Consider the following 20,174-nt stretch of genomic DNA (forward strand, 5'->3'; position numbering starts at 1 on the left):
TAGCGTGTAAAGAGAGGGATGAATTGAGAAAACTTGACAAGTGGCACATGACAGAGAATTAGTAGAGTTGAAGACTAGATTGGAAGAAGTTGTGCGTGAAGAAGGGCGGAGAGAGGAAATTGGAGGCTATTGCGGCCGCGAACACTGCGAATCATTGAAGGGGTTAACAGAAAGTTGGTTTGTGTGAGGGGAAGGAGGCCGCTTATTTAGACACGTGTTAGAGTCTAAAGCTATTTTGAAAACATTTCTAGTATTAAGTAGCATTATACAGCTAGACACCGAGCTAATAATCAATGTGCCTTCATGGCCACGTGGCTAGAATCAGCTATTGAAAGCGACCTGCTCTGATGTATGCCGGATGTCTCAGCTCATCTGAATCTCCTCCCAAAGGTTAAGCAACCAGCAATTTGTCCCAGATACTATTGCCAGCCATGTCCCATGTTGTAAATAAAATTGTCAAACGCCATTTTTCCATGCAGCGCCTCGCAAGATATAATCGATGTCTCTCAAAATACAAGAGCAGTTGGGCTCACATCTAGATACCCAACAACCCATCATGCCCTCGTCCGAAAAGTTTTTTCAAAGTACAAGTGAGAAGGTTATTTCGGTCCGGAGTCGTCGAGGTTCATGTACGCTAATTGAAGAGCGCGCTTTTCGCGGCCGTCTTCTTCAAGAACAGCAATCCAATCTCGGAGCTGGATGCCTTTGCCTTTGTCATGGTCTTCACGCCAAGCTCCCACACGTCTTACACCATCAGAGGTAAGTTTATCTGGTACAGGAGGTGCTCCCAGTGCGCTGTGTCCGCCGCCTTGTGCCATGACGCGACTCGGTGTACTTGCACCACTACCCCCACCGGCGCCCGTACTCATCCAGCTATAAACCTTTTTTTTCTTACCAAACATACCTCCACCACCACCTAAGAATTGGTTGGTTGTTTGATTTGCTGCTGCATGATTTGCAGCTTCGTTCACTTTTGCTTGCGCTTTCTTGGTTTGTTCCTTTTTGGTAGGAGCCTTTTCTGATGCTTCCGGGGCAATCGAACCCGGAGTACCAGGTAAAATAGAACCTTGTCTCGATGTGGTACCCACCCCTGCAGCACGTGCGTTTCGCTTTTGTAGTCGAGCCTCCTCATAATCTCGCTCTTTGGAGGCTATAGCTCGAAGGGCTACCACAACATCATTCGCCATTTTCAGACCATCGCTGGGTGTCTTCACAGAATCAGATACAGGAGTCGGCATCTTTGCGGGACCAGAGGCAGAACCTGTCAAATGTTAGAAAATTTCCACAATATAGGGGAGGTAGGCTCCTATACGTTTACGGGAAGCAGATGCCGGATCAACCGCACTCTCCCATCCAACACGGACTCCGCCCTCAGATACAATTGTTGACGCGCTAAGATCGACGGGAGCCGCAACGTCTGTCCACTCTTCGGGCACAATCCCGTGAGACCCAGTCTGTCTTGCCTTGGCAAGTGCAGCAGCATCCTCGATGAAACCTAGCAACCGCTGTTTGGTAGCAAGAGATAATAGAGCAGACTGATCCGCCAGCTGGGCATCCTCACTGAGGAAGCGACCATTTGTCTGAACCATTGAACCACTGGGTCCAACGGCGGTCTTGACATCAACCGTCGAATTGTGAAAATTTTCTGGTAGCACCCATCCTCCAGCACGGATAGTCAGTCCCTGTTCTCGAGCAGCCTTGTCGACCTTCTTTTGGAGCAACATGGTAAACAAGAAGGGATCATAAATTTCGCGTTCCCTAGACATAGCAAGTCTTCTCGCTGCGTCATGCCACGCACTATCGGCTGCAAGCCTTATGTATTCTTCTTGTGACTTCCCATCTGCTGATTCCGCTGGCGCATTTGCGGGCCCTGCACCATAGAACGACGCCGCATTACCAGGAGGGAATTGCGAATAGCTGTGCGCAGCGGTAGCAAAACCTGCGTGAGACCTTGTAAGCTCGTGGTTGAACGAGTTGTTGATCATGTATTGCTCCTCTTCCTTTAGATCGATCCCAGTACCGTTCAAGATATCCATCGCGTCAGATTCATTGTCCTTCTTCTCGGGTGGTTTGGATGGAGGGCCCATCATACCGGCACCATGCTGTGGCATGTTATAGTTTTGATAGGTCGATGCCATACTATGCGTCTGTGAAGAGTAGTTGAGAGGATTCTGCTGTGAGTGGTGCATTTGATGCTGAGGTTGCGGGGTGGTAGGTAGGCTCAAAGTAGGAGTTGTATTGCCATTCGAATATGGCGTATTGTATACACCCGCAGGAAGAGAAACATTTGCAAAATGAGGTGAAGCCGTCGCGGAGGGCGGCCCTGCTGGTCCTGGACTCATTGCATATGGCGATTGCGTATATGGTGATGTCGGTGTCGACTGAGGATTCGGTGACAGACGTTGTCGCTTTTGTGGAGGAAATGGATATGACTGCTGCCCAGCTGGCGATGGCGCATCTTGAGGAGAGAATTGCCTCTGTGACATTGAAAACTGCTGCTGTTGCTGTGGTTGCGCCATGATTGCGTCCCTGCCTTTCTGGTCTTCTTGGTTTGATCTCTAACAACCTCCCTGACCTTCACAAGGCAGGCGCAAAGCCCGCCGTCCTCCAAAATCCTAACCCCATACGCGAGCCCGCCCAAATAATATTCCGTTTGAATCGCCTCGCTGGTACTTGGAGATCTAGCTTCGCGATATCGCTATACCGATGATGTGCTGGCGTGAATTTCGAAAACAAAGAACATCGTATGGTTGTTGGATTGGGATGAAGGTCGCGACGATTCCACCAAATTAGCTCGAACATCACGTGATTGCGGGTCCATACTTCGCGCTCGCGATCAATGTTGCATTGCATCTTCAACATCAGCAACCACATCCGTTAATCTGATAATCTGTCTAGCACATTTTCATATTGACATTTAATGTGTGTAGTAACTTTGTCTAGGCATTAACACTGTGCTAAGTAGATTATGACTTTCTGCTAGACAACTTCATCGGTCGAGAGCACTCGAGCCCAGGGAGCTTAAACAGACAAGATGGCTTCCAAACGGAAAGCAGCCGCGATGGCACCCGCGCCAGAAGAGCCTATCGATCCCGCGGATGAGTTAATGTTCTTGTGTTTAGGAGGAGGTAATGAAGTTGGCAGATCATGTCATATTCTTCAATACAAGGGCAAGACTGTAATGGTGAGTCGCACATCCCTTGGTTCGATATTTTGCTAACTTCTATCTTAGCTTGATGCCGGTATGCATGCTGGTTACGAAGGTCTAGCTGCCTTGCCATTCTACGACGATTTCGATCTGAGCACTGTCGATGTCCTTCTGATCAGCCAGTAAGCGAATTTCCTTTGATTATCGAGTTGGAAAGGGTGGTCATATATGGCGCATATTATTGCATACTGGGCATTTTATGTTATTGGGAAAGATTTACTCGTTGTTACCATTGCCAGTCCCATTTTACATGTATACGAGAACCAATACAAATCGTTTCCTCAAGCCAACGCAAGCCTCGAACCTGTGAAGATGACCTACCCCGAATTTATAGTACTGTACATACAACTCCATCTTTTCTTTTGTTCCACCATAGCGCCCATTGTTTAAAGTTCTAGCTAATCATTTTCAAGTTTTCATGTCGACCATGCGGCATCACTACCGTACGTGCTGGCAAAGACCAATTTCAAGGGAAGAGTCTTCATGACACATCCAACAAAAGCCATTTATAAATGGCTCGTGTCCGACAGTATTCGCGTAGGGGGAAACACATCTAAGTCACAGCCAATGTTCACAGAAGAAGATCATCTGGCTACCTTTCCTCAAATCGAGGCTATCGATTACCACACCACGCACACAATATCGTCCATACGCATTACACCATATCCTGCGGGCCATGTACTGGGTGCAGCAATGTTTCTCATTGAAATCGCCGGACTCAAGATTTTTTTCACGGGGGATTACTCGCGCGAAAATGATCGACATCTTGTTTCTGCTGAGGTTCCAAAGGGAGTGAAAATAGATGTGTTGATCACCGAGTCAACGTATGGCATTGCATCTCATATACCCCGGACAGAGAGAGAACATGCTCTTATGAACTCGATTACCAGTATTCTCAACAGAGGTGGTCGAGTCTTGATGCCTGTCTTTGCTCTTGGGCGTGCTCAAGAACTTCTCTTAATTTTAGACGAGTATTGGGGCCGACACCCCGAGTTCCAACGAGTACCCATCTACTATGCCAGTAATCTAGCCAGGAAATGTATGCTTGTTTATCAAACTTACGTAGGAGCCATGAACGACAATATCAAAAGACTATTCCGAGAACGGATGGCGGAAGCAGAAGCATCAAACGATACTGCTGGGAGAGGTGGCCCTTGGGATTTTAAATATATTCGTTCATTGAAGAACCTCGACCGATTCGACGATGTTGGCAGTTGTGTTATGCTTGCAAGTCCTGGTATGCTCCAGAATGGTGTTAGTAGGGAATTGCTAGAGAGATGGGCTCCGAGCGAAAAGAATGGGGTTATCATAACTGGTTACAGTGTTGAGGGTACCATGGCGAAGCAGATAATGCAGGAACCGGAAACAATTCAAGCAATCATGACGCGCAATACTGCACTTGCGACCAGGAGAGGACCAGCAGCTGATGGAGACAAGGTTATGATACCACGTCGTTGCACGATTCAAGAATATTCCTTTGCAGCGCACGTAGATGGAACTGAGAATCGAGAGTTCATCGAAGAGGTTGCAGCACCAGTAGTAGTGAGTTGATTGCATTTCTTCAGGTTATTCTCCTACTAACATTGATAGATTTTGGTTCACGGCGAGCAGCATAATATGATGCGCTTGAAATCAAAGCTGTTATCGTTAAATGCTGACAAGACTACAAAGGTCAAGGTCTACAGCCCGCGCAATTGTGAAGAAGTGCGCATTCCGTTCAAAGCCGACAAAATTGCCAAAGTCGTTGGAAAGCTTGCGGCGATTCCTCCACCTTCTGCGGAGGAAAGTCAATCCCAGCTATTGACAGGAGTCCTCGTTCAGAATGATTTCAAGATGTCTTTGATGGCACCGGAAGATCTGAGGGAATATGCTGGATTGACTACGACAACAATTACCTGCAAACAACGCATGACTTTAAGTGCTGCAGGTATTGACTTGATCAAGTGGGCTTTACAAGGCACTTTTGGTAGTATCCAGGAGATTACCGAGAGTCAGCCAACAAATGGCACAAATGGTGATTCCAACATGAATGAATCAGAAGAACCAGTAGAAGAAATCGTACGGAAATCAACTGCATACCTGGTCATGGACTGTGTAACCGTCCGTCACAGCAGCAATGGCGAGGTAGAACTAGAATGGGAAGGCAACATGCTAAACGACGGCATCGCCGACGCAGTAATGGCCGTCCTCTTCTCGGTGGAAAGCAGTCCCGCAGCAGTAAAACGTATGTTCCTCCTCCCCCTTCTACCATCACCCTAACACCCTCCAGAATCATCAAGCAAACATCCTCATACCCACGCCCTCCCCTCTCGCAACCCTCACGCCAACCTCTCACCCACCGAACGTCTCGAGCGACTCTTCATGTTCCTCGAAGCCCAATTCGGCGCCGACAACCTGACACCGATCGCCACACCCAAAGACGGCGACGACGAGGAAGAGATTCAGAGATTGCATAAAATTGGTATTCCGGTTCCTGGCGTGGAGATTAAGGTTGATAAGATGGTTGCAAAGGTTTGGCTGGAGGATTTGGAGGTTGAGTGTGGGAACCGTGTTTTTGGGGATAGGGTGAAGGCGGTGGTGGAGAGGGCTGTGGAGGTTACGGCGCCGTTGTGGGCGTGAGGTGCTTTGTAATTGGGGATTTGTTCGTTGCAATTCTACAATGGTTGTTGGGAATTTTAGGGGTGGTTGGAGTTCTGGGGTAGAAAATGATGTATCGCCTACCTGCTTGCTATCTATCTATCCAAAAATCCGATTTACTTACCTTATCTCGCACAAGTTAAAACGTTCCAGCCTTTACTAGCTTCTATACTCTCGTACATGTCACATCTGCTTCTGCGTTGTCCCATGACGTCCGCCCTAAACAACCTTGAACACACACAAGCCTCCCCCCCACAATTTAACCTCACTTCCGAAATGGCACTTGCATCCCAACCACATTCAGCCACATCCCCCCTCATTTACCCCAGTCGGCTAGTGCTCTAGCCGCATAACCTTTCACACCTGACGTGTGTACTATATGATTTAGTCGGTAATGTGATATTGCATTAGGTTGTGATTTCCTTGGTTGGGGGAGGGGAGGGAGGGTATATGGGGAGGTGTGCCCGGTGGTTGTGGAGGGAGGTTTGAGTTTGGCAGTGTGTGATTGTATTGTGCGGTATTTGAGAACATTTATATATATTTTTACTATAGTACGAGGACTACGATATTCCGAATCCGTATCTAATTGCGACACACGACCTCACAATGTCCTCCTCCACATCCCGCCAAAAAACAATCCTCCTCCTCACAGCCCTTCTAATCACGCTCACGCTCTTCACCACGTTGCATTTCCGCCATATCCTCCCTCACCATCTCCACAAACATTTCCCTCATATATCCTCCCCTTTCCCTCATACATCCTCACCCTTTACCACTTCTCACTCCCAAGAGAAAGAATGGCACGGTCTCGACCTAGGAGGCCACGGCGGCGTCGGTTTCGGGAAGGGGAAACCGAGGGAGATGCATGGGAATGGCGGGGAGATATGCGATAGTTTTTATGTGGATGATTTGATGGGGTGTGCGGAGGTTGTTGGGGAGGGGAGGGGGAAGGGGAGGGAGGAGGTTAGGTAGGGGATTAGGGAGGGAGGAAGTTAGGTGATGGGATTAGGGATTGAAATATTGGGGAGGGGGTTATTGGAGGGGAAGGATGGAAAAAGAAAAGGTGTGATAATTGGATTCAAGTATGGTATGTTTGTGTTGACTTTTGGGTCGGGAATATTGCTAATCAAAATGATAGTAGGGAGTCTGGGAGTGCTCCTCGATGCGACAGTCGATTGTGGAGATTTGAGATGTAACATCCAGAGGACGAAATGATTTCGAGGGGACGGAGTTTCGAGTGTAATGACAGGGCTCGTGAGGAGGCGGAAAAGGGTAGCGGCAAAGAAGATAATTGGCAGATGGAAAGCCGCCGAGTGGAAGATACTTGTTGATCACATCCCCCCAACGTGTTTTCATAACGATAACGAATGACGAACTTTTGGAACCAAGGTTGGATGTTTATATAGCTACTTTCTATTAAGATACCCGTAATGAGGAAATTCCCTTTACAAGCTTGTTGTGCCAATATAATACCCCAACGCCATGCTAAATCAAATGGTATCGTAAAACAAAGGAATCGGTTCCTCTCAAGCCGTCGTCTGCGACTCTTGTCGTCGAATCTCCTCCTCCTGCATCTTCCTCTCCGCCTCAGCAGCCTTCAGCCTAGCCATCGTCGCAGCAAAGTCATTCTTCGGCGTGCTCGGCGAAAACGAGAATTTCGGAGATGCTGAAGACTTTTCGTCAGCTTTCAATCCTTTGAACACATCAGGGCGTTTGATAGGCGTAGCCATATCTTGATCTTCCCATTTTGACTTTGCTTTCACTCCTGATGATACTGCAGGGGAATCCAAAGGGATGAAGATGCCACTTTTCCGGGCCTTCTTGTCAGCTTTTCTTTTGGCTTTGGCTTCGCGAGCTTCTTGTATTCGTCGCTCCAATTCTGCCTCTCTGCCGTCTTCTGGCTCGGGATCGACTTTTTTTATTGGAATATCCTCGGGCGCTTTCTTCGCTTCTGATGGCGCTGGTGATGAAGGCACATCAACTTTGAAATCTGCCATCATCGAAGCTCTCGCTGCCCTTCGTTTCCTACCCTCTTCAGCCAATCTACGAAATTCCTGATCCTGTGAATCTTCCTCTCTCGATCTTTTTACGCCAGCAGCAGCTCCTCCTCTTTCAGCAGCTTCCAAATCCTCTTTCATTTGCCTCCTCTTGCCTTCAAATAAATCATTCGCCCTCTGCCGCAGCAGTTTCGCGTTCCGGTGGTTATCATATTTGGCTTTCAGCTCCGGATCGCTGAGCACTTCGTTCGCAGCCTGGAAGAGCTCGTATTTATCTGGATCGAAATCCTTTCCAACTTTATCGGGATGGTATTTTAAAGCGGTTTTCCGGTATGCGCGTCGCAGTTCTGATTCAGAGCACTGCTCGAACGTAAGACCAAGAAGCTCGTAGAAGTCGACCTCACTGGTCGTCCACTTCAAAAACTCGTCGTTGGGCATCGTGTCGATTGCCCGAGATTATTTTTGTTGACGAGGGTATGATTCGAACGCGACGGGAAATATGACCCGGAAGGAAAGCAACTCGGGTCAAGTTCGGAATTACTTGCAGACCGCGCCAAGACATGCGGTTCAACTACAACAACTGAACTTTCATCATACCTAGGTACTTCGAAGCATATCGTCCCGATCAAACACTCCGAAACTGTGCTGGATCTCGTTTCTACAAACTTGAAAGTTCTTACAGATGACTTTCACTATGGCGATCAACATGGGCTTCTTGCTGAGCCATTTCTTGGCACTCCGTTCAGTTTGACCTGTTAATAATAATGGTAATGTCAGATGTGATCTCGCTGTGGCGGAAGAGATCGAAACAGTAAGTACCTAGGTAGGTGATACCGTGATAGTATGGTATTTGACGCGCGTAGCAAGCTGGAGCTTCGTCGAAAGCGTCTTGTAGCAGCATGATCACACATCTGTCAACTCCAGCATGACGAATATTCTTGGATTTTCACGGGTTTGAAAAGACTTGTAGCATAGTATTCAGTTCTCGGAGTTCAGTGCATATCAGCTGTCTGGGACTCGCCTCCTGTCCCGAGGTGTACGGGTGCCTAGGTGCTCCCGACCCTCTGGGTTTGGACGGCCCGAGGATTCGTCCATCTTTGTTTACTTTCACAAACATCACTTGGAGTATTCCATAGAGTCTCAATCCTCTTTCTTTCCTGCACTGGTATATCTATTTTATGTTGTATTTCCTATTCAAACAGGCATGATGATTAACAAGGAAACAAATGTATCAAAAACAACAGCTCAATTGTCGAGCACAGCTCGGCAATCCACAATACTTCCTCGAGCAAATCGATCAACATCTGGTTCCCCTCGACCTGCACCACCAAAAAGAAAGCTTCACTCAAAGACCGCTCCGCCACAAACGAAAAAACCAAGCCAAAAGCTCATTTCTCGGTCATCCTCGAGTAGAAGCTCCTCCCAACCTTCGCAGAGTGTACTTGCGCTTAAAACTATTCCACCACCAAATAAATCAACTGCACCGGCATATGCACCCGAAAAGAAGCCAACATTTACTCAGAGTCAATTAGCACTTGCACTTACCATTTCAAAGTCTCGTCCAGAACAACTTTCTACGTCAGGTATACATCCCATTGTCTGCCGTTGAACTTTCTGATCTTAAATTAGATTACTGTCAACAACTTCGCAAACGTATCAAAACCGGTAATAATGTTCAAGAAGATGAGCATCGTTATGTTGATAGTACAAGCTTCTGGAAGGACCAATATCAACACATCCACCAGGAGAAGGAATTCCTCGAGGACAAACTCAATCGGTTGCAGGAAGCGAATCGCTTGCTTGAAGATTCTGCTCATCAGAGCGAGTCTTCCAGCCAGCACATTTCTACGGTGGAGCAACTAATAGAAAATGCTATTCGTAGTGGCGCCGAGAAAAGAAAACCACCTTACGATGAAGGTCCTTTACCGCTCGACTTGAGTATCACGGAATCTGCCACAGACAATCATCTCCTCCGCATGAGTAGCTGTGGTGAGTACCTTCTCCCTCTATGTGGTTTTTTCATCGCAACTAATCAATGCACTCTAGTGTTTCGAATCAATCGTCAACGTGGAAATCTTGAAAAGATTACTGCCCTCGTAGGAAACGACCTTGACTATCTGGTTGATACAATAGATCATGCCAATAAGCTACTGGCACTTCTCGAAACCCATTTACTTGATTGTTGTACGCCTCTTCGGCTCGTTTCATCAGCTAATGTCAATCCCCGGATACTGAGAGTTTTTGAACACTTTATGCACCAACTCAGTCTGGGTTACCAGCTATGTTTCGATTCATTGAATGAGATTTGCAGAACCATGCTTGGAAGGACAAAGAAGAATGATATAATATACAGAATGACGAGATATATCCAAAAAGCAATTGCATTCTTACATGACATAAGCCTGGCACAGGAATACAAGGAGAGTAAAGCGCCGAGGAGACAAGGATCGAATGGGCATGATGGCATAGAATATATTGTCAACAAGCATCTCGCCATCTCAATTACATCAATGCTAGCAGGGTTGGAATGGGAGGCAGGCAAACCTGGTCATAGCGAGCTTCTTGAGGGGATCCTATACACCATTCTGCAGCACACCGGAAAACTCGTTTCTGTTGCCGTCTTCAACGAGCATGTGGCATCATCCAAAAACGAAGGAAAAGTAACAGAAAATACACAAAGCGGGGAAGTTTGTACTGCAAAGTTCGAATCTCGGTACATTATCCAAATACTGTACACAGCCATTGGCGGAGCGACTAAAACGGAATTGATCTCCCAAGTTCTAGCAGCGGGACGATCGAATATGAGCAAGGATGGAAAAGGCGATCTAATTTCCAAAGCGAGAAAGCTTCTTCAAAGTACACTCATCAACAATTCAACTGGTGGAGTGAGCTTAGAAACTCTGCGACTGCCCCCACCGCCGTCAGAGGATACTGCTATTCCTGATGATGTTCATCATTCTGTGGAAAGGTATAGTTCAGAGTGGTTGGTAGAAATGGCGTGGGCGCTTGTGGGATGGGATATGGTTATCTGACATATTCGGGAAATTGCATGATAGATGGATGATGGGTATCATAATAATCTTGCTTGATTTTGCATTAATAAACATAGCTAGATATCATCAAAATACCAACCAAAACCAACTCAACTCCCATTCAAACCCTAATAAGTAGCAGCCAACCTCTGCACCAAATACTCCCCCGAATTGATCCCCTCATACTTCCTCTCCCGCCCCATCCCATACGTCCCCTCAATCGCCTCAATCCTCCTCTCAAAATTCGGATTACAGAAATAAGCGATACTATATCTCGGCGGATGCACATCACCCTCCTCCGGCGCAGGCGGTTCGACCACCCTATGCAACGTACTCTTAATCGTATCATTACTCCACCTCGCCAACAGATCCCCCGCATTAACCACCACCGTCCCAGGAATCGGCGTCGCATCCACAAACGTGCCATCCGGACTCTTAACCTGCAACCCACCCCTCTCATCCTGGAACAACAGCGTGATACTCCCATAGTCCGTATGCTCCCCCGCCCTAACCTGCATCTTATTCTTCGCAAACACATCCTTCTTCACCTCAGGATAATGCAACAACCGCAGCGTATTATCCCCCACATCCGTATACCCATCGAAATACCCCTCCTCCAACCCCATCCCCACGGCTATCGCGCGCATTACCTGCACATGCAATTCCTTACACAACCCGAAAAACCCAGTCATCACCCCTTTAAACTCGGAATCATCGTCGGGCCAGTTATTAGGCGCCCCCTCCGCGCCCTCCCGCCCAATCTCGAAACTCTCTTTTAAGTCTGGTGCCTGCGCGCGGGACGCAGCCACGGAGTCTTTGTCGAGGAGCGTGCTTACTTTTTCGCGCCCGTGGGAGACGTAGCCCCGGTTTGATTCGGGGGTTGTCCAGCCCAGCGCTTCTTTGTAGGGTTGCGAGCGCGAGAAGAAGGATGCGGATGTTTTGAAGGTGGTTTGGAGGGTGGAGGGAGGGATCGGTGTGTGGGTTAGGTAGATGAAGCCGGCGGTTTGGAAACCGTGGAGGATAGCTTGCGCGGTTGAGAGGCGTTGGGAGGGCGTGCCGTGGAGGAAGTGGGAGAAGTTTACTAGCTGGGTCGAGGTCAGTTTTATTCTTTCTTTAGAGCTCTTGATGACTTACTGGGATAACGAGGTTATTGCTGTTTACAGCACTCGTTGAGGATGCCATGATGATGGTGTTGGTTTGGCACGTACAAAGGAAATATGTTTACTTATGGGAACGGAACGAAATTTGTCGCCAGGACAAAGCAAGGGACGTCCATTCAAAGTTTATATCGTCTGCGGAGGGAGCCGCAATCCGTTGATGGGAGATCGCATGTGTTGTGCATATCGCTGGATGTGGTAGGTGGGATGGTTCTTGGGAGTCGTCTCTTATCATGCGGGGCAGACGGCGGGGTGATAAGGGGAAAGCGGCGGTGTTTTGAGGGATAGCACTTGTGTTTTCAGTGAGGAAATTGTGGGATTTTTGATTTTCTGGAAGGTATCTATTTAAGTGTAATTAAGTTGTCGGTGAGATACGTTGTAGTAAAAACAAAATCTTAATTGGGGGTGGATGTCCCAATATCAGATTCAATATCTAGCGCTGCTTTAAAGCTTAGCTGCTTGATAATAGCAACCCCGCTAGCAACAGATACGACCCCTATTCCACTCTTGAACCCTTTCTTAAGCGAGACGAATATTATATTCTCAAACTTACATGGACCTTTCACTCATATCGACTCACACCACTTGTTCCCAACACATCTTTTCTCAGCTCCCCTCGACTCTCCTCATAACACCTCAAGATGTCCCTCTCAAAATCCCCCTTGGTAGACATCCACACCCACGTCTACCCGCCCTCCTACATAACCCTCCTAAAATCCCGCACGTCTATCCCCTACATAAGAACCTTCCCACCCTCAACATCCCACCGTCTCGTGATCCTCCCCGCCGAAGACACAGAATCCACCTCCAGAGGCCGTCCAGTCGGTCCGGAATACTACTCCATTGATGAAAAGATAAAATTCATGGACGTCCACGGGATAGACATATCCGTCATCTCTCTCGCAAATCCGTGGTTAGATTGGGTCGACCCAGCTGATGCAGCCGAGGCGGCGAGAAGCATCAACGATGAGGTGGATGCTGAGTGTGCGAAGTTTCCGGGACGATTATTCGCATTTGGAACGCTGCCGTTGAGTGGCGGTGCGGAGGTTATCGGGGAGGAGATTAAGCGGTTAAAGGGGTTGAAGTATATGAGAGGTATCATTCTGGGAACGACAGGCTTGGGAAAGGGATTGGATGATCCGGAACTGCTTCCTATATTCCAGGCGTTGCAAGATGCGAAATTGCCGATTTTCTTGCATCCGCATTATGGGCTTCCAAGTTCGGTTTGGGGAGAGCGTGCGAATGATTATGGTCACGTTTTACCACTGGCTCTAGGGTTTCCGCTGGAAACGACCATTGCGGTCACGAGGATGATATTAGCGGGTGTGTTTGAGAAAGTCCCGGAGTTGCAGATGATTCTGGCGCATTCTGGTGGGACTTTGCCGTTTTTGGCGGGAAGAATTGAGAGTTGTATTGAGCATGATGCGCATTTGAAAGCTGAGGGCAAATTAGGCAAGGGCAGGAAAACGGTGTGGGATGTGTTGAAGACGAATATTTATCTGGATGCGGTGGTTTACAGTGAGGTTGGGTTGAGAGCTGCGATACAGGCGAGTGGAGAGGATAGAATCATGTTTGGGACTGATAATCCGTTTTTCCCGCCGCTGGGGGAGGAGGGTGGGAAGTGGGCGAGTGTGGAAACGAATTATCAGGCTATTGCGGGCGCGTTGGGGGATGGGAGTGAGAGTGCGGAGGGAGCGTTGGGAGGGAATGCGGTAAGAGTTCTCAATTTAGAGGTTTAGGGAGTCTGAAAATCTATGATTTACCTTTAATGGATCCCAGAAATACTTCAAAATGAAGGTAAATATGAAACTGAGAACTTGAAAGTAACTGGTGAGTGCAACTAATCTGATTCTTGAAAGATGTTAGAAAACACTTCGCGTCAATTGCCATACCAATCCAAATCAAACGGACCCTCCTAACTCATCTCCCCTAATATATCATCAAACTTCTCACACAAACTCTTCAATTTCTTATACTCGGCGATTAGTTTTTGCCGTCCTTTCTCGAAAAATTCCCGTCTCTCAAAATCAACCCCTCTCACCGGCACAAGCATACCAACATCAATTGTTCTTTTCCTTTCAAGTAGGTCGTAAACGTTTAAGTCTGCCCAATAGTTCCGCGAGTTCCATGTATCGATGGTGTTGATGATGGCTTGCATGGAATTTTCCAAGCCGGATTTTGTGGGTGGTTGTCGTTGGGGACGTGATGAGCTGGGTATTTCGGGTCGGGCGTGGAGACGCATGGGACGGAAGGGGCCGATCATTTGGGGTTGAGTCTGGCGGTTCATGGGAATTTCCCCCGGGGGGGGGGTTGTTGAAAAGAAGGTGGTGCTGTTGTAAGGAAAAGCTAGCCAGTTGGGCAGTTAGGGAAATATGTGTGGAAAACGAAATGATATATAGGTGAGCAGATATTACAGAGGAATTCATGGCTCGTCATGATATAAAGAGTCTAGAATAGTTGGCGAAAATCTCGCTGTGACATCAAGACAAAGCCATGTTTGACTACTTTTTACACTTGTAGTTATAACACTTCTTACATAACTTGTCCATATATTCAGTTGCCACAAGCATTGTTTCTGTCATACAATAGTCAGCGAAGAGTAAAACTATTATTCTCAGGATTTACACTCATTGTTTTATATAATATTTTAATATCTATTAACTGAACTATTGCTTACTCTTAAACATCACTCTTAAGCCTTAACGTTTTTTTTTCAAAGATCCTAGTATCGCATAAGGTACGTCAAGAGGTAGATTTACATTCGTAACTACCTCATACAAGAAACGCAAGGTAACAACACATCATATTGTGGTACCAGAAGGGAATCCTAAACCGCTCCTTCAAATTCCCTCCTATTCAACCTCCACTTTCTGCCTACAGATTCCCATTACAATGACCAAAGTCTTCAAATGCAAGCCCTTCTTTATATACCGAAAGGGCCCCCATACCATTTGAAGCCTACCAATTTTCCTTCCCACTTTTCAACCACACACTTCAACTCCTCATACGCACTGAGCAATTCTTCGAACCCTTGCTTGAAAAAGTTCGCTCGCGCCAAAGGATCCGTCGATGAATTTTTATCCTGTGCAGTGAGCACTCCTGTGACAAGATATTCCTGAGCTTGACTATTAGCGGAGCTGTTAAATCCATCGTATTTAACGATTGATCTAATTGCGGTGCTCATAAATTCTTCCATTTCTCTTTCGGTGTCAGGTTGGTTTACAGGTTGTGGGTGGGTTGGTGGTGTAGACATGGTAGTTAATATTCTGACTTTTGGTTTAATTGTCTGTACTAGTAACTTGACCAAGCTTTGATTTTAAGATAATGGATACGAAATGAAACAAAGGTAGAAGGCCAGAACTGGCAGATATATAAAGGTTAAGGGTGGTTCAACAAAAATTGTGGGAGTAATACAAAGTCATAGATCGTTTTGATTGACCTCACTTAAACCGCCAAAGCAACATGTCATGACAAGTCTCAGCTCTCGTTACTCGTCAGTGTCAGAAAGGTAGGCAGTCTAAGTAATCCAGAGATATCTCATGACAAATATACGGATTCAAGTAATTGCTGTTTCCAATGCTACTCCTGATGTTTCCATAACTAGAGCGTCTGTGTTTTTTTGCCACAAACACTGGCAGTTGAGTAACAGTCAGCAAAGAGCCAGTCGATCGTCCACCATGACTGATACCAAATGCCCTCACATGCTGCCTTGAACTTATCGGCAAGAGTCACGAGATGATTGATTCACTCCTTCTTTGACCCTTTGATTACTTTACAAAAGTTCATGTCATTCGAATTAAATCTACATTTAGGATTTCTCATATCAATCTCGCTTAAAAGTAGCAGGGTTCAAGAACTGAGATGAAGTTACAGCACATGGAATTGCCAGATAACCTTCGTCTTAAAATCAAGTCTCTCAACATTCATTATCTCCGACCTTTTGCTTCTCATCCTCCTCCTCTACCTAAGAATTACATCGTAGTGAATCAGAATACTTGTCAGCATCTCTAGCCTCGCTTTCCTCTCCAGCATTCTCTTTCTCAAATTCATAGTACCGTTTCTTCCATTTTTCTAAATGCTCCTCTAGCACAGATTCTCTTCGCTTCGCAGCTTGGATTTTGTCATCGCTTGCCTTATTCATGCACAAGAATTTTATCATTCGTTTTTCTGCGTCATAGGCTTCTTGGGTTGATTTGATCTCTCTCAAAATACATCTCCGCTTTTCGTTTTGGTCTACCGGAGGTGTTGATTCTTGTTTCTCAGATATTGGAGATATTTTGCATAAAGACCCTGTCATAATTTTGTTGTTAAAGTATAGTGAGAAAAATAGCACTCTTTCCCTGCCTTTGAGAATAGATGTGTAGATTTCAATCATTTGAAGCTGCCATTAAACTCATCTGTATATATAGCTTTTAAGAGAGTTTAATCTATGACTATCAATTAAATCATCATCCTTCTTCGTTGCGAAACGTAAGAATAGCAAATGAGTTGACTCATAAGCTACTCAACTACGCGTACATCTTCGGTTATAAAATAGCTGCAAATACATGTTGTACATAAAAGCTAATGATTGGTAAACTTTCTATGTTTGATCAAAATCTGAAGATTGAAAAGAACTGAAAGAATAGTATTAAACATATTTAGTCATTATTATTATGAAGTTTGCAAGCAAACAAAAGATTGACACTGTGAAAGGCGATTCTGAGCTTGAATTCAATTCTAGGTGAATATACGGTTCAACCAAAAGTCCTTCACCAAAAAATCCTCCCAAAACAATCCAAATTCAAAGCCCAAAAACGCCATACTCCAAACGCCAACCATCGAATTATCCCTTGAGTCTTCCAGGCGTAGAAAGAAGCTCAACAAGTCTCGCATGTGTCTTAACGGTATTATCCAAAACGGTCGCACACTTCTCTTTATTTGCCTTAGCAGCCGCCTTTTCTTTCTGAGCTCCGTACTTCCAAGCATGTGTTTTGACTTGGTCTTCTGCGGTCGCGTAGTCATTTCTGGCCTTGATCAATTGCGGCTCCATGGCTAGTAGCATTCCTTGGACATCCTTTCTGGTCGGTTCGCTGTGTGAGGTTGGTACTGGCTTGCGTGCGGTTTGTTTGGAAGTGCCGAAGGCCTAGGGAGGGTTAGTGATTTTGTAAGATGAGAGGTATGATGAGATAGGGATTGGTACCATGTTTACGGTTGCATATATGAACGAGAAATATGCGGTATGATAAAATTGCAGGAGTGTGTATGTCACCCTGGCTGGGTTTTGTAGACTCAAGATCGGAATTCACGATTGATGGTTTCATTTTGGGTATGCTACTTGTATTTAATGAGAAATTTGATATTCAATTCACCTTGAGATTTGAAACTGGTGGTTCTCTATAGGCATGTAGATGATAGCGTTGAATTCGGTCAATGTTCCAATCAACACTTCAACGGCTACATTAATCGGATATTCTATGAGCTCTTAAATTTCTGGGTTCATCTCTAAATTAGCATCATGAAAGTTCTGAAGGGGAATTCCTGGGAAAGAAGTTCAGTGGAAGTTCGCGTAGGGAATAGAATTGGCCGACCCAAATGTTCATTCTCGCTTAGGTATTATTAGTGGTAACAAAACTTTCCACTTGCACAGGGATTAGTGAGACTGTGTTAATTTCAAATGTAATTCAAGATATGCTCTATATTTCTGTTAATTCTCTATTCTTTGAGTTCTGATCTTAGTGCTCAAAACTCATCGTGCTGGGTTTCCCTGTTCTAAGATGTAGTATATCTTGCAAGGAGTGCTTGATTCTTCATTCACATCCGCATCAACTTACCCCCTGATAGAATTTCATGGAGATAAAGAGCACACCACAGTAAATCAAGAACTTATCTCCATCATCTCGTCCAGCTGCATTTGCAGCAAAACGAATTCAACTTCATAATCTCTCAACCTTTCGCCGAAAAGTTCGACCCTCTCTACGGCTTTGTTTATGATTTCCTCGTTCTCGCCCCCTACATAACCGTCTTTGAGCTCGATGAGCATCTTATACGCAAGGTCGTAGTTGTGTCTGGCCATTTCCCCGTGGCTTGTGATGTTCTTTAGTTTAGCGAGGATCTGCTCCTTTGTTGCTGGGCTTGACGAAGAAGAAACTACTGGTGGCGCCCTCAGGTATGGTGGGATTTGCTTCTTTGTTGTGGGTTTTGAGTGGGAGGATGTTGAAGATGCGTCCTCCATTTTCTGTTTGGGGGTATATAATGAAAAGTTTCCTGGGTGTCCGCCGTACATTTAGATAGTTTAAAGTTGAAGGATATCTTACTTATTGTGTCAAAAGTCTCAGATGAACTTCTAAATTTTGGAAGACATAACACTGTGATGCTACATCTTGTTTAGAGAGGATTGTTCATTGTCTTTGTTTTAGGTCGGCAACAGTCGTTGGCCTTAATGCTTGAGGGGGTCTTGTTCTCTAGATTATTACAACATGGGCTTTGTCGGATAGACGAGTCTCTTTGTGACAGTGGTGATACGAACAAGAACGGTTTTCCACATAATGTTTTGATGTTTCTCAGCCTAGATAGTAGCAAGGACTTTGTCTACTCCATTCTGAATGCAAGGTTTTTTCGGCTAGATCGCAGCACCAACGAATGCATGTATACCCTTTCCTTTTGCATCAATCTTCTACAGCTTCCAATGCACAACATCCGATACCTCATCTCCAATTACCTCCAGATCTCCACACTGTCCTCAAGATTTAGCTCCATCCCGCCCTATCCCCTCATCTTGCTCAACAGATTCTTCAAGCTCCCTAATTTCCGACTCAAGCGCCTCGATCTCCTCCTTCAATTTAGTCATATCCCCGATTTTGTTCATGGCAACCTCCTTATCTTTCTTAATCCTGTCGTCGAATTCAGAAGCCACCTCTTCCTTTTCTTTTCGCAAGATCTCAAGTTTTCGCTTCAATTCTTCAACGTCAAGGTTTCCTTCGTGATGTTTTCGCTGCTTTTTCTTCGGTGGTTCATTCATTATGTCGTGGTGAAAAAGCTTTGATATTTGTGCTTTGACTTTCTGGTTGTATCAATTTCTCGTTGGCTATGTTTGATAAGTAGGAAAGAGGAGGTTTAAGTACGCTTTTGAAAGTTTGTTGTTTGATACTTCGATTTGAGATGTTGAGTGTGATACGAGAGGTTTGCACATCAGCAAACTTTCAATAGTAGACTTATATCCGATAAAGAATCAGTCGTTTGTGTAGTAGTTCTCTGAGCAATTGGCTGATTTCTTACACGCCAAAATCCCATCATCACTAAGATGGTTTTGGTAAACCATGAGTCTATACTGTCTCCATCACAACAGTCTCTTTTCTACCCCAGCACTAATGGTCCCTAGCGAGCATTCTCTCAATGGGTCGATATTACTATTTTTCCTTTTCAAGTATTGGCTTGCTAATCATCATTCCAATTCTTTAATACCACAATACAACTCTCGATATTTTCATCTATAGCTTTGGCCATGGTACCATCATCCTGCACAAATTCATTCTACTCCCGAGTTTCCACAGATCTTATAGGCTCAGTACTATCGTGTCTTGACATCTCCCCCTCAAGGTTCTTCAGGTCTTCAATTCATCCCTTGACGCGCGCTTCGTGAAAGTTGACATCCCTCTGGCGAGTCTCGTAAACCTCCTTTTCTTTCCCTGTCCTTCCCTCATTATCTTGAACTCCATCTACATCCTTCTCCGACAGTTCCCGAGCGCATTTTTCGTCGTCCTTCGCAAGTTTTATTTTGTCCTGTAATTGTAACATTCTCATTTCGACTTCGCTCCTCGTATCTATCACAAAGTCTTGGAGTCAGCTGGTGGCCTAACATTTGGAAAGTTTATCTGTCGCTCATGAGCGTTAGGTGCTCACCTTGAATATCTTCCTCTTGCGTCTTTTTTTGGCGTTTCCTCTCCCCCTCCTCCTTTTCTATGGCATCAAATTGGGAATCAAGCCAAGCCAACTCCTGTTCCAAATCGCCCCATGTGTTAACTTCTTCGTCATCCTTGCCACCTCCCCGCAAGTGCAAGCTCGAGCTGGGCTGTTTGTATGGCATATTTGAGGTATAGATCGGCTTCTTGGGACTCTGGATGGCTTCCAACGAATCAAAAGTGGTATTTGGAAGGGTGAAGGA

At 45.7% G+C, this 20,174-nt stretch overlaps 11 protein-coding genes across 11 annotated transcripts; 3 read left to right on the forward strand and 8 right to left on the reverse strand.

Annotated features, from left to right (window-relative positions):
* Positions 1-599: 599 nt before the first annotated feature.
* On the reverse strand, positions 600-2,519 carry GLAREA_06721 (uncharacterized protein; the record flags this gene model as incomplete). Its single annotated transcript, XM_008080669.1, has 2 exons — positions 600-1,261; positions 1,319-2,519. 2 exons carry the CDS (start codon positions 2,517-2,519, stop codon positions 600-602), a joined length of 1,863 nt encoding a protein of 620 aa, XP_008078860.1.
* A 515-nt stretch (positions 2,520-3,034) lies between these two features.
* Positions 3,035-5,827, forward strand: GLAREA_06722 (Metallo-hydrolase/oxidoreductase; the record flags this gene model as incomplete). The annotated part of the gene is made up of 5 exons (XM_008080670.1): positions 3,035-3,184; positions 3,233-3,330; positions 3,622-4,750; positions 4,799-5,432; positions 5,478-5,827. 5 exons carry the CDS (start codon positions 3,035-3,037, stop codon positions 5,825-5,827), a joined length of 2,361 nt encoding a protein of 786 aa, XP_008078861.1.
* Positions 5,828-7,371: 1,544 nt separating this feature from the next.
* On the reverse strand, positions 7,372-8,280 carry GLAREA_06723 (Chaperone J-domain-containing protein; the record flags this gene model as incomplete). The annotated part of the gene is made up of 1 exon (XM_008080671.1): positions 7,372-8,280. The coding sequence occupies one exon, from the start codon at positions 8,278-8,280 to the stop codon at positions 7,372-7,374; it is 909 nt and encodes a 302-aa protein (XP_008078862.1).
* A 769-nt stretch (positions 8,281-9,049) lies between these two features.
* On the forward strand, positions 9,050-10,874 carry GLAREA_06724 (uncharacterized protein; the record flags this gene model as incomplete). Its single annotated transcript, XM_008080672.1, has 3 exons — positions 9,050-9,425; positions 9,472-9,831; positions 9,889-10,874. The coding sequence occupies 3 exons, from the start codon at positions 9,050-9,052 to the stop codon at positions 10,872-10,874; spliced, it is 1,722 nt and encodes a 573-aa protein (XP_008078863.1).
* A 128-nt stretch (positions 10,875-11,002) lies between these two features.
* GLAREA_06725 (Clavaminate synthase-like protein) lies at positions 11,003-12,056 on the reverse strand (the record flags this gene model as incomplete). Its single annotated transcript, XM_008080673.1, has 2 exons — positions 11,003-11,959; positions 12,009-12,056. 2 exons carry the CDS (start codon positions 12,054-12,056, stop codon positions 11,003-11,005), a joined length of 1,005 nt encoding a protein of 334 aa, XP_008078864.1.
* Positions 12,057-12,672: 616 nt separating this feature from the next.
* GLAREA_06726 (Metallo-dependent hydrolase) lies at positions 12,673-13,770 on the forward strand (the record flags this gene model as incomplete). The annotated part of the gene is made up of 1 exon (XM_008080674.1): positions 12,673-13,770. One exon carries the CDS (start codon positions 12,673-12,675, stop codon positions 13,768-13,770), a length of 1,098 nt encoding a protein of 365 aa, XP_008078865.1.
* Positions 13,771-14,954: 1,184 nt separating this feature from the next.
* Positions 14,955-15,284, reverse strand: GLAREA_06727 (uncharacterized protein; the record flags this gene model as incomplete). Its single annotated transcript, XM_008080675.1, has 1 exon — positions 14,955-15,284. One exon carries the CDS (start codon positions 15,282-15,284, stop codon positions 14,955-14,957), a length of 330 nt encoding a protein of 109 aa, XP_008078866.1.
* Positions 15,285-16,856: 1,572 nt separating this feature from the next.
* Positions 16,857-17,334, reverse strand: GLAREA_06728 (uncharacterized protein; the record flags this gene model as incomplete). Its single annotated transcript, XM_008080676.1, has 2 exons — positions 16,857-17,156; positions 17,320-17,334. 2 exons carry the CDS (start codon positions 17,332-17,334, stop codon positions 16,857-16,859), a joined length of 315 nt encoding a protein of 104 aa, XP_008078867.1.
* A 554-nt stretch (positions 17,335-17,888) lies between these two features.
* On the reverse strand, positions 17,889-18,245 carry GLAREA_06729 (uncharacterized protein; the record flags this gene model as incomplete). Its single annotated transcript, XM_008080677.1, has 1 exon — positions 17,889-18,245. One exon carries the CDS (start codon positions 18,243-18,245, stop codon positions 17,889-17,891), a length of 357 nt encoding a protein of 118 aa, XP_008078868.1.
* A 507-nt stretch (positions 18,246-18,752) lies between these two features.
* On the reverse strand, positions 18,753-19,031 carry GLAREA_06730 (uncharacterized protein; the record flags this gene model as incomplete). Its single annotated transcript, XM_008080678.1, has 1 exon — positions 18,753-19,031. The coding sequence occupies one exon, from the start codon at positions 19,029-19,031 to the stop codon at positions 18,753-18,755; it is 279 nt and encodes a 92-aa protein (XP_008078869.1).
* Positions 19,032-19,627: 596 nt separating this feature from the next.
* On the reverse strand, positions 19,628-20,096 carry GLAREA_06731 (uncharacterized protein; the record flags this gene model as incomplete). Its single annotated transcript, XM_008080679.1, has 2 exons — positions 19,628-19,833; positions 19,913-20,096. The coding sequence occupies 2 exons, from the start codon at positions 20,094-20,096 to the stop codon at positions 19,628-19,630; spliced, it is 390 nt and encodes a 129-aa protein (XP_008078870.1).
* Between the last annotated feature and the right edge of the window lie 78 nt (positions 20,097-20,174).

Source organism: Glarea lozoyensis, assembly GCF_000409485.1.
Source record: "Glarea lozoyensis ATCC 20868 chromosome Unknown GLAREA14, whole genome shotgun sequence".
Classification (NCBI taxonomy): Eukaryota; Fungi; Ascomycota; class Leotiomycetes; order Helotiales; family Helotiaceae; genus Glarea; species Glarea lozoyensis.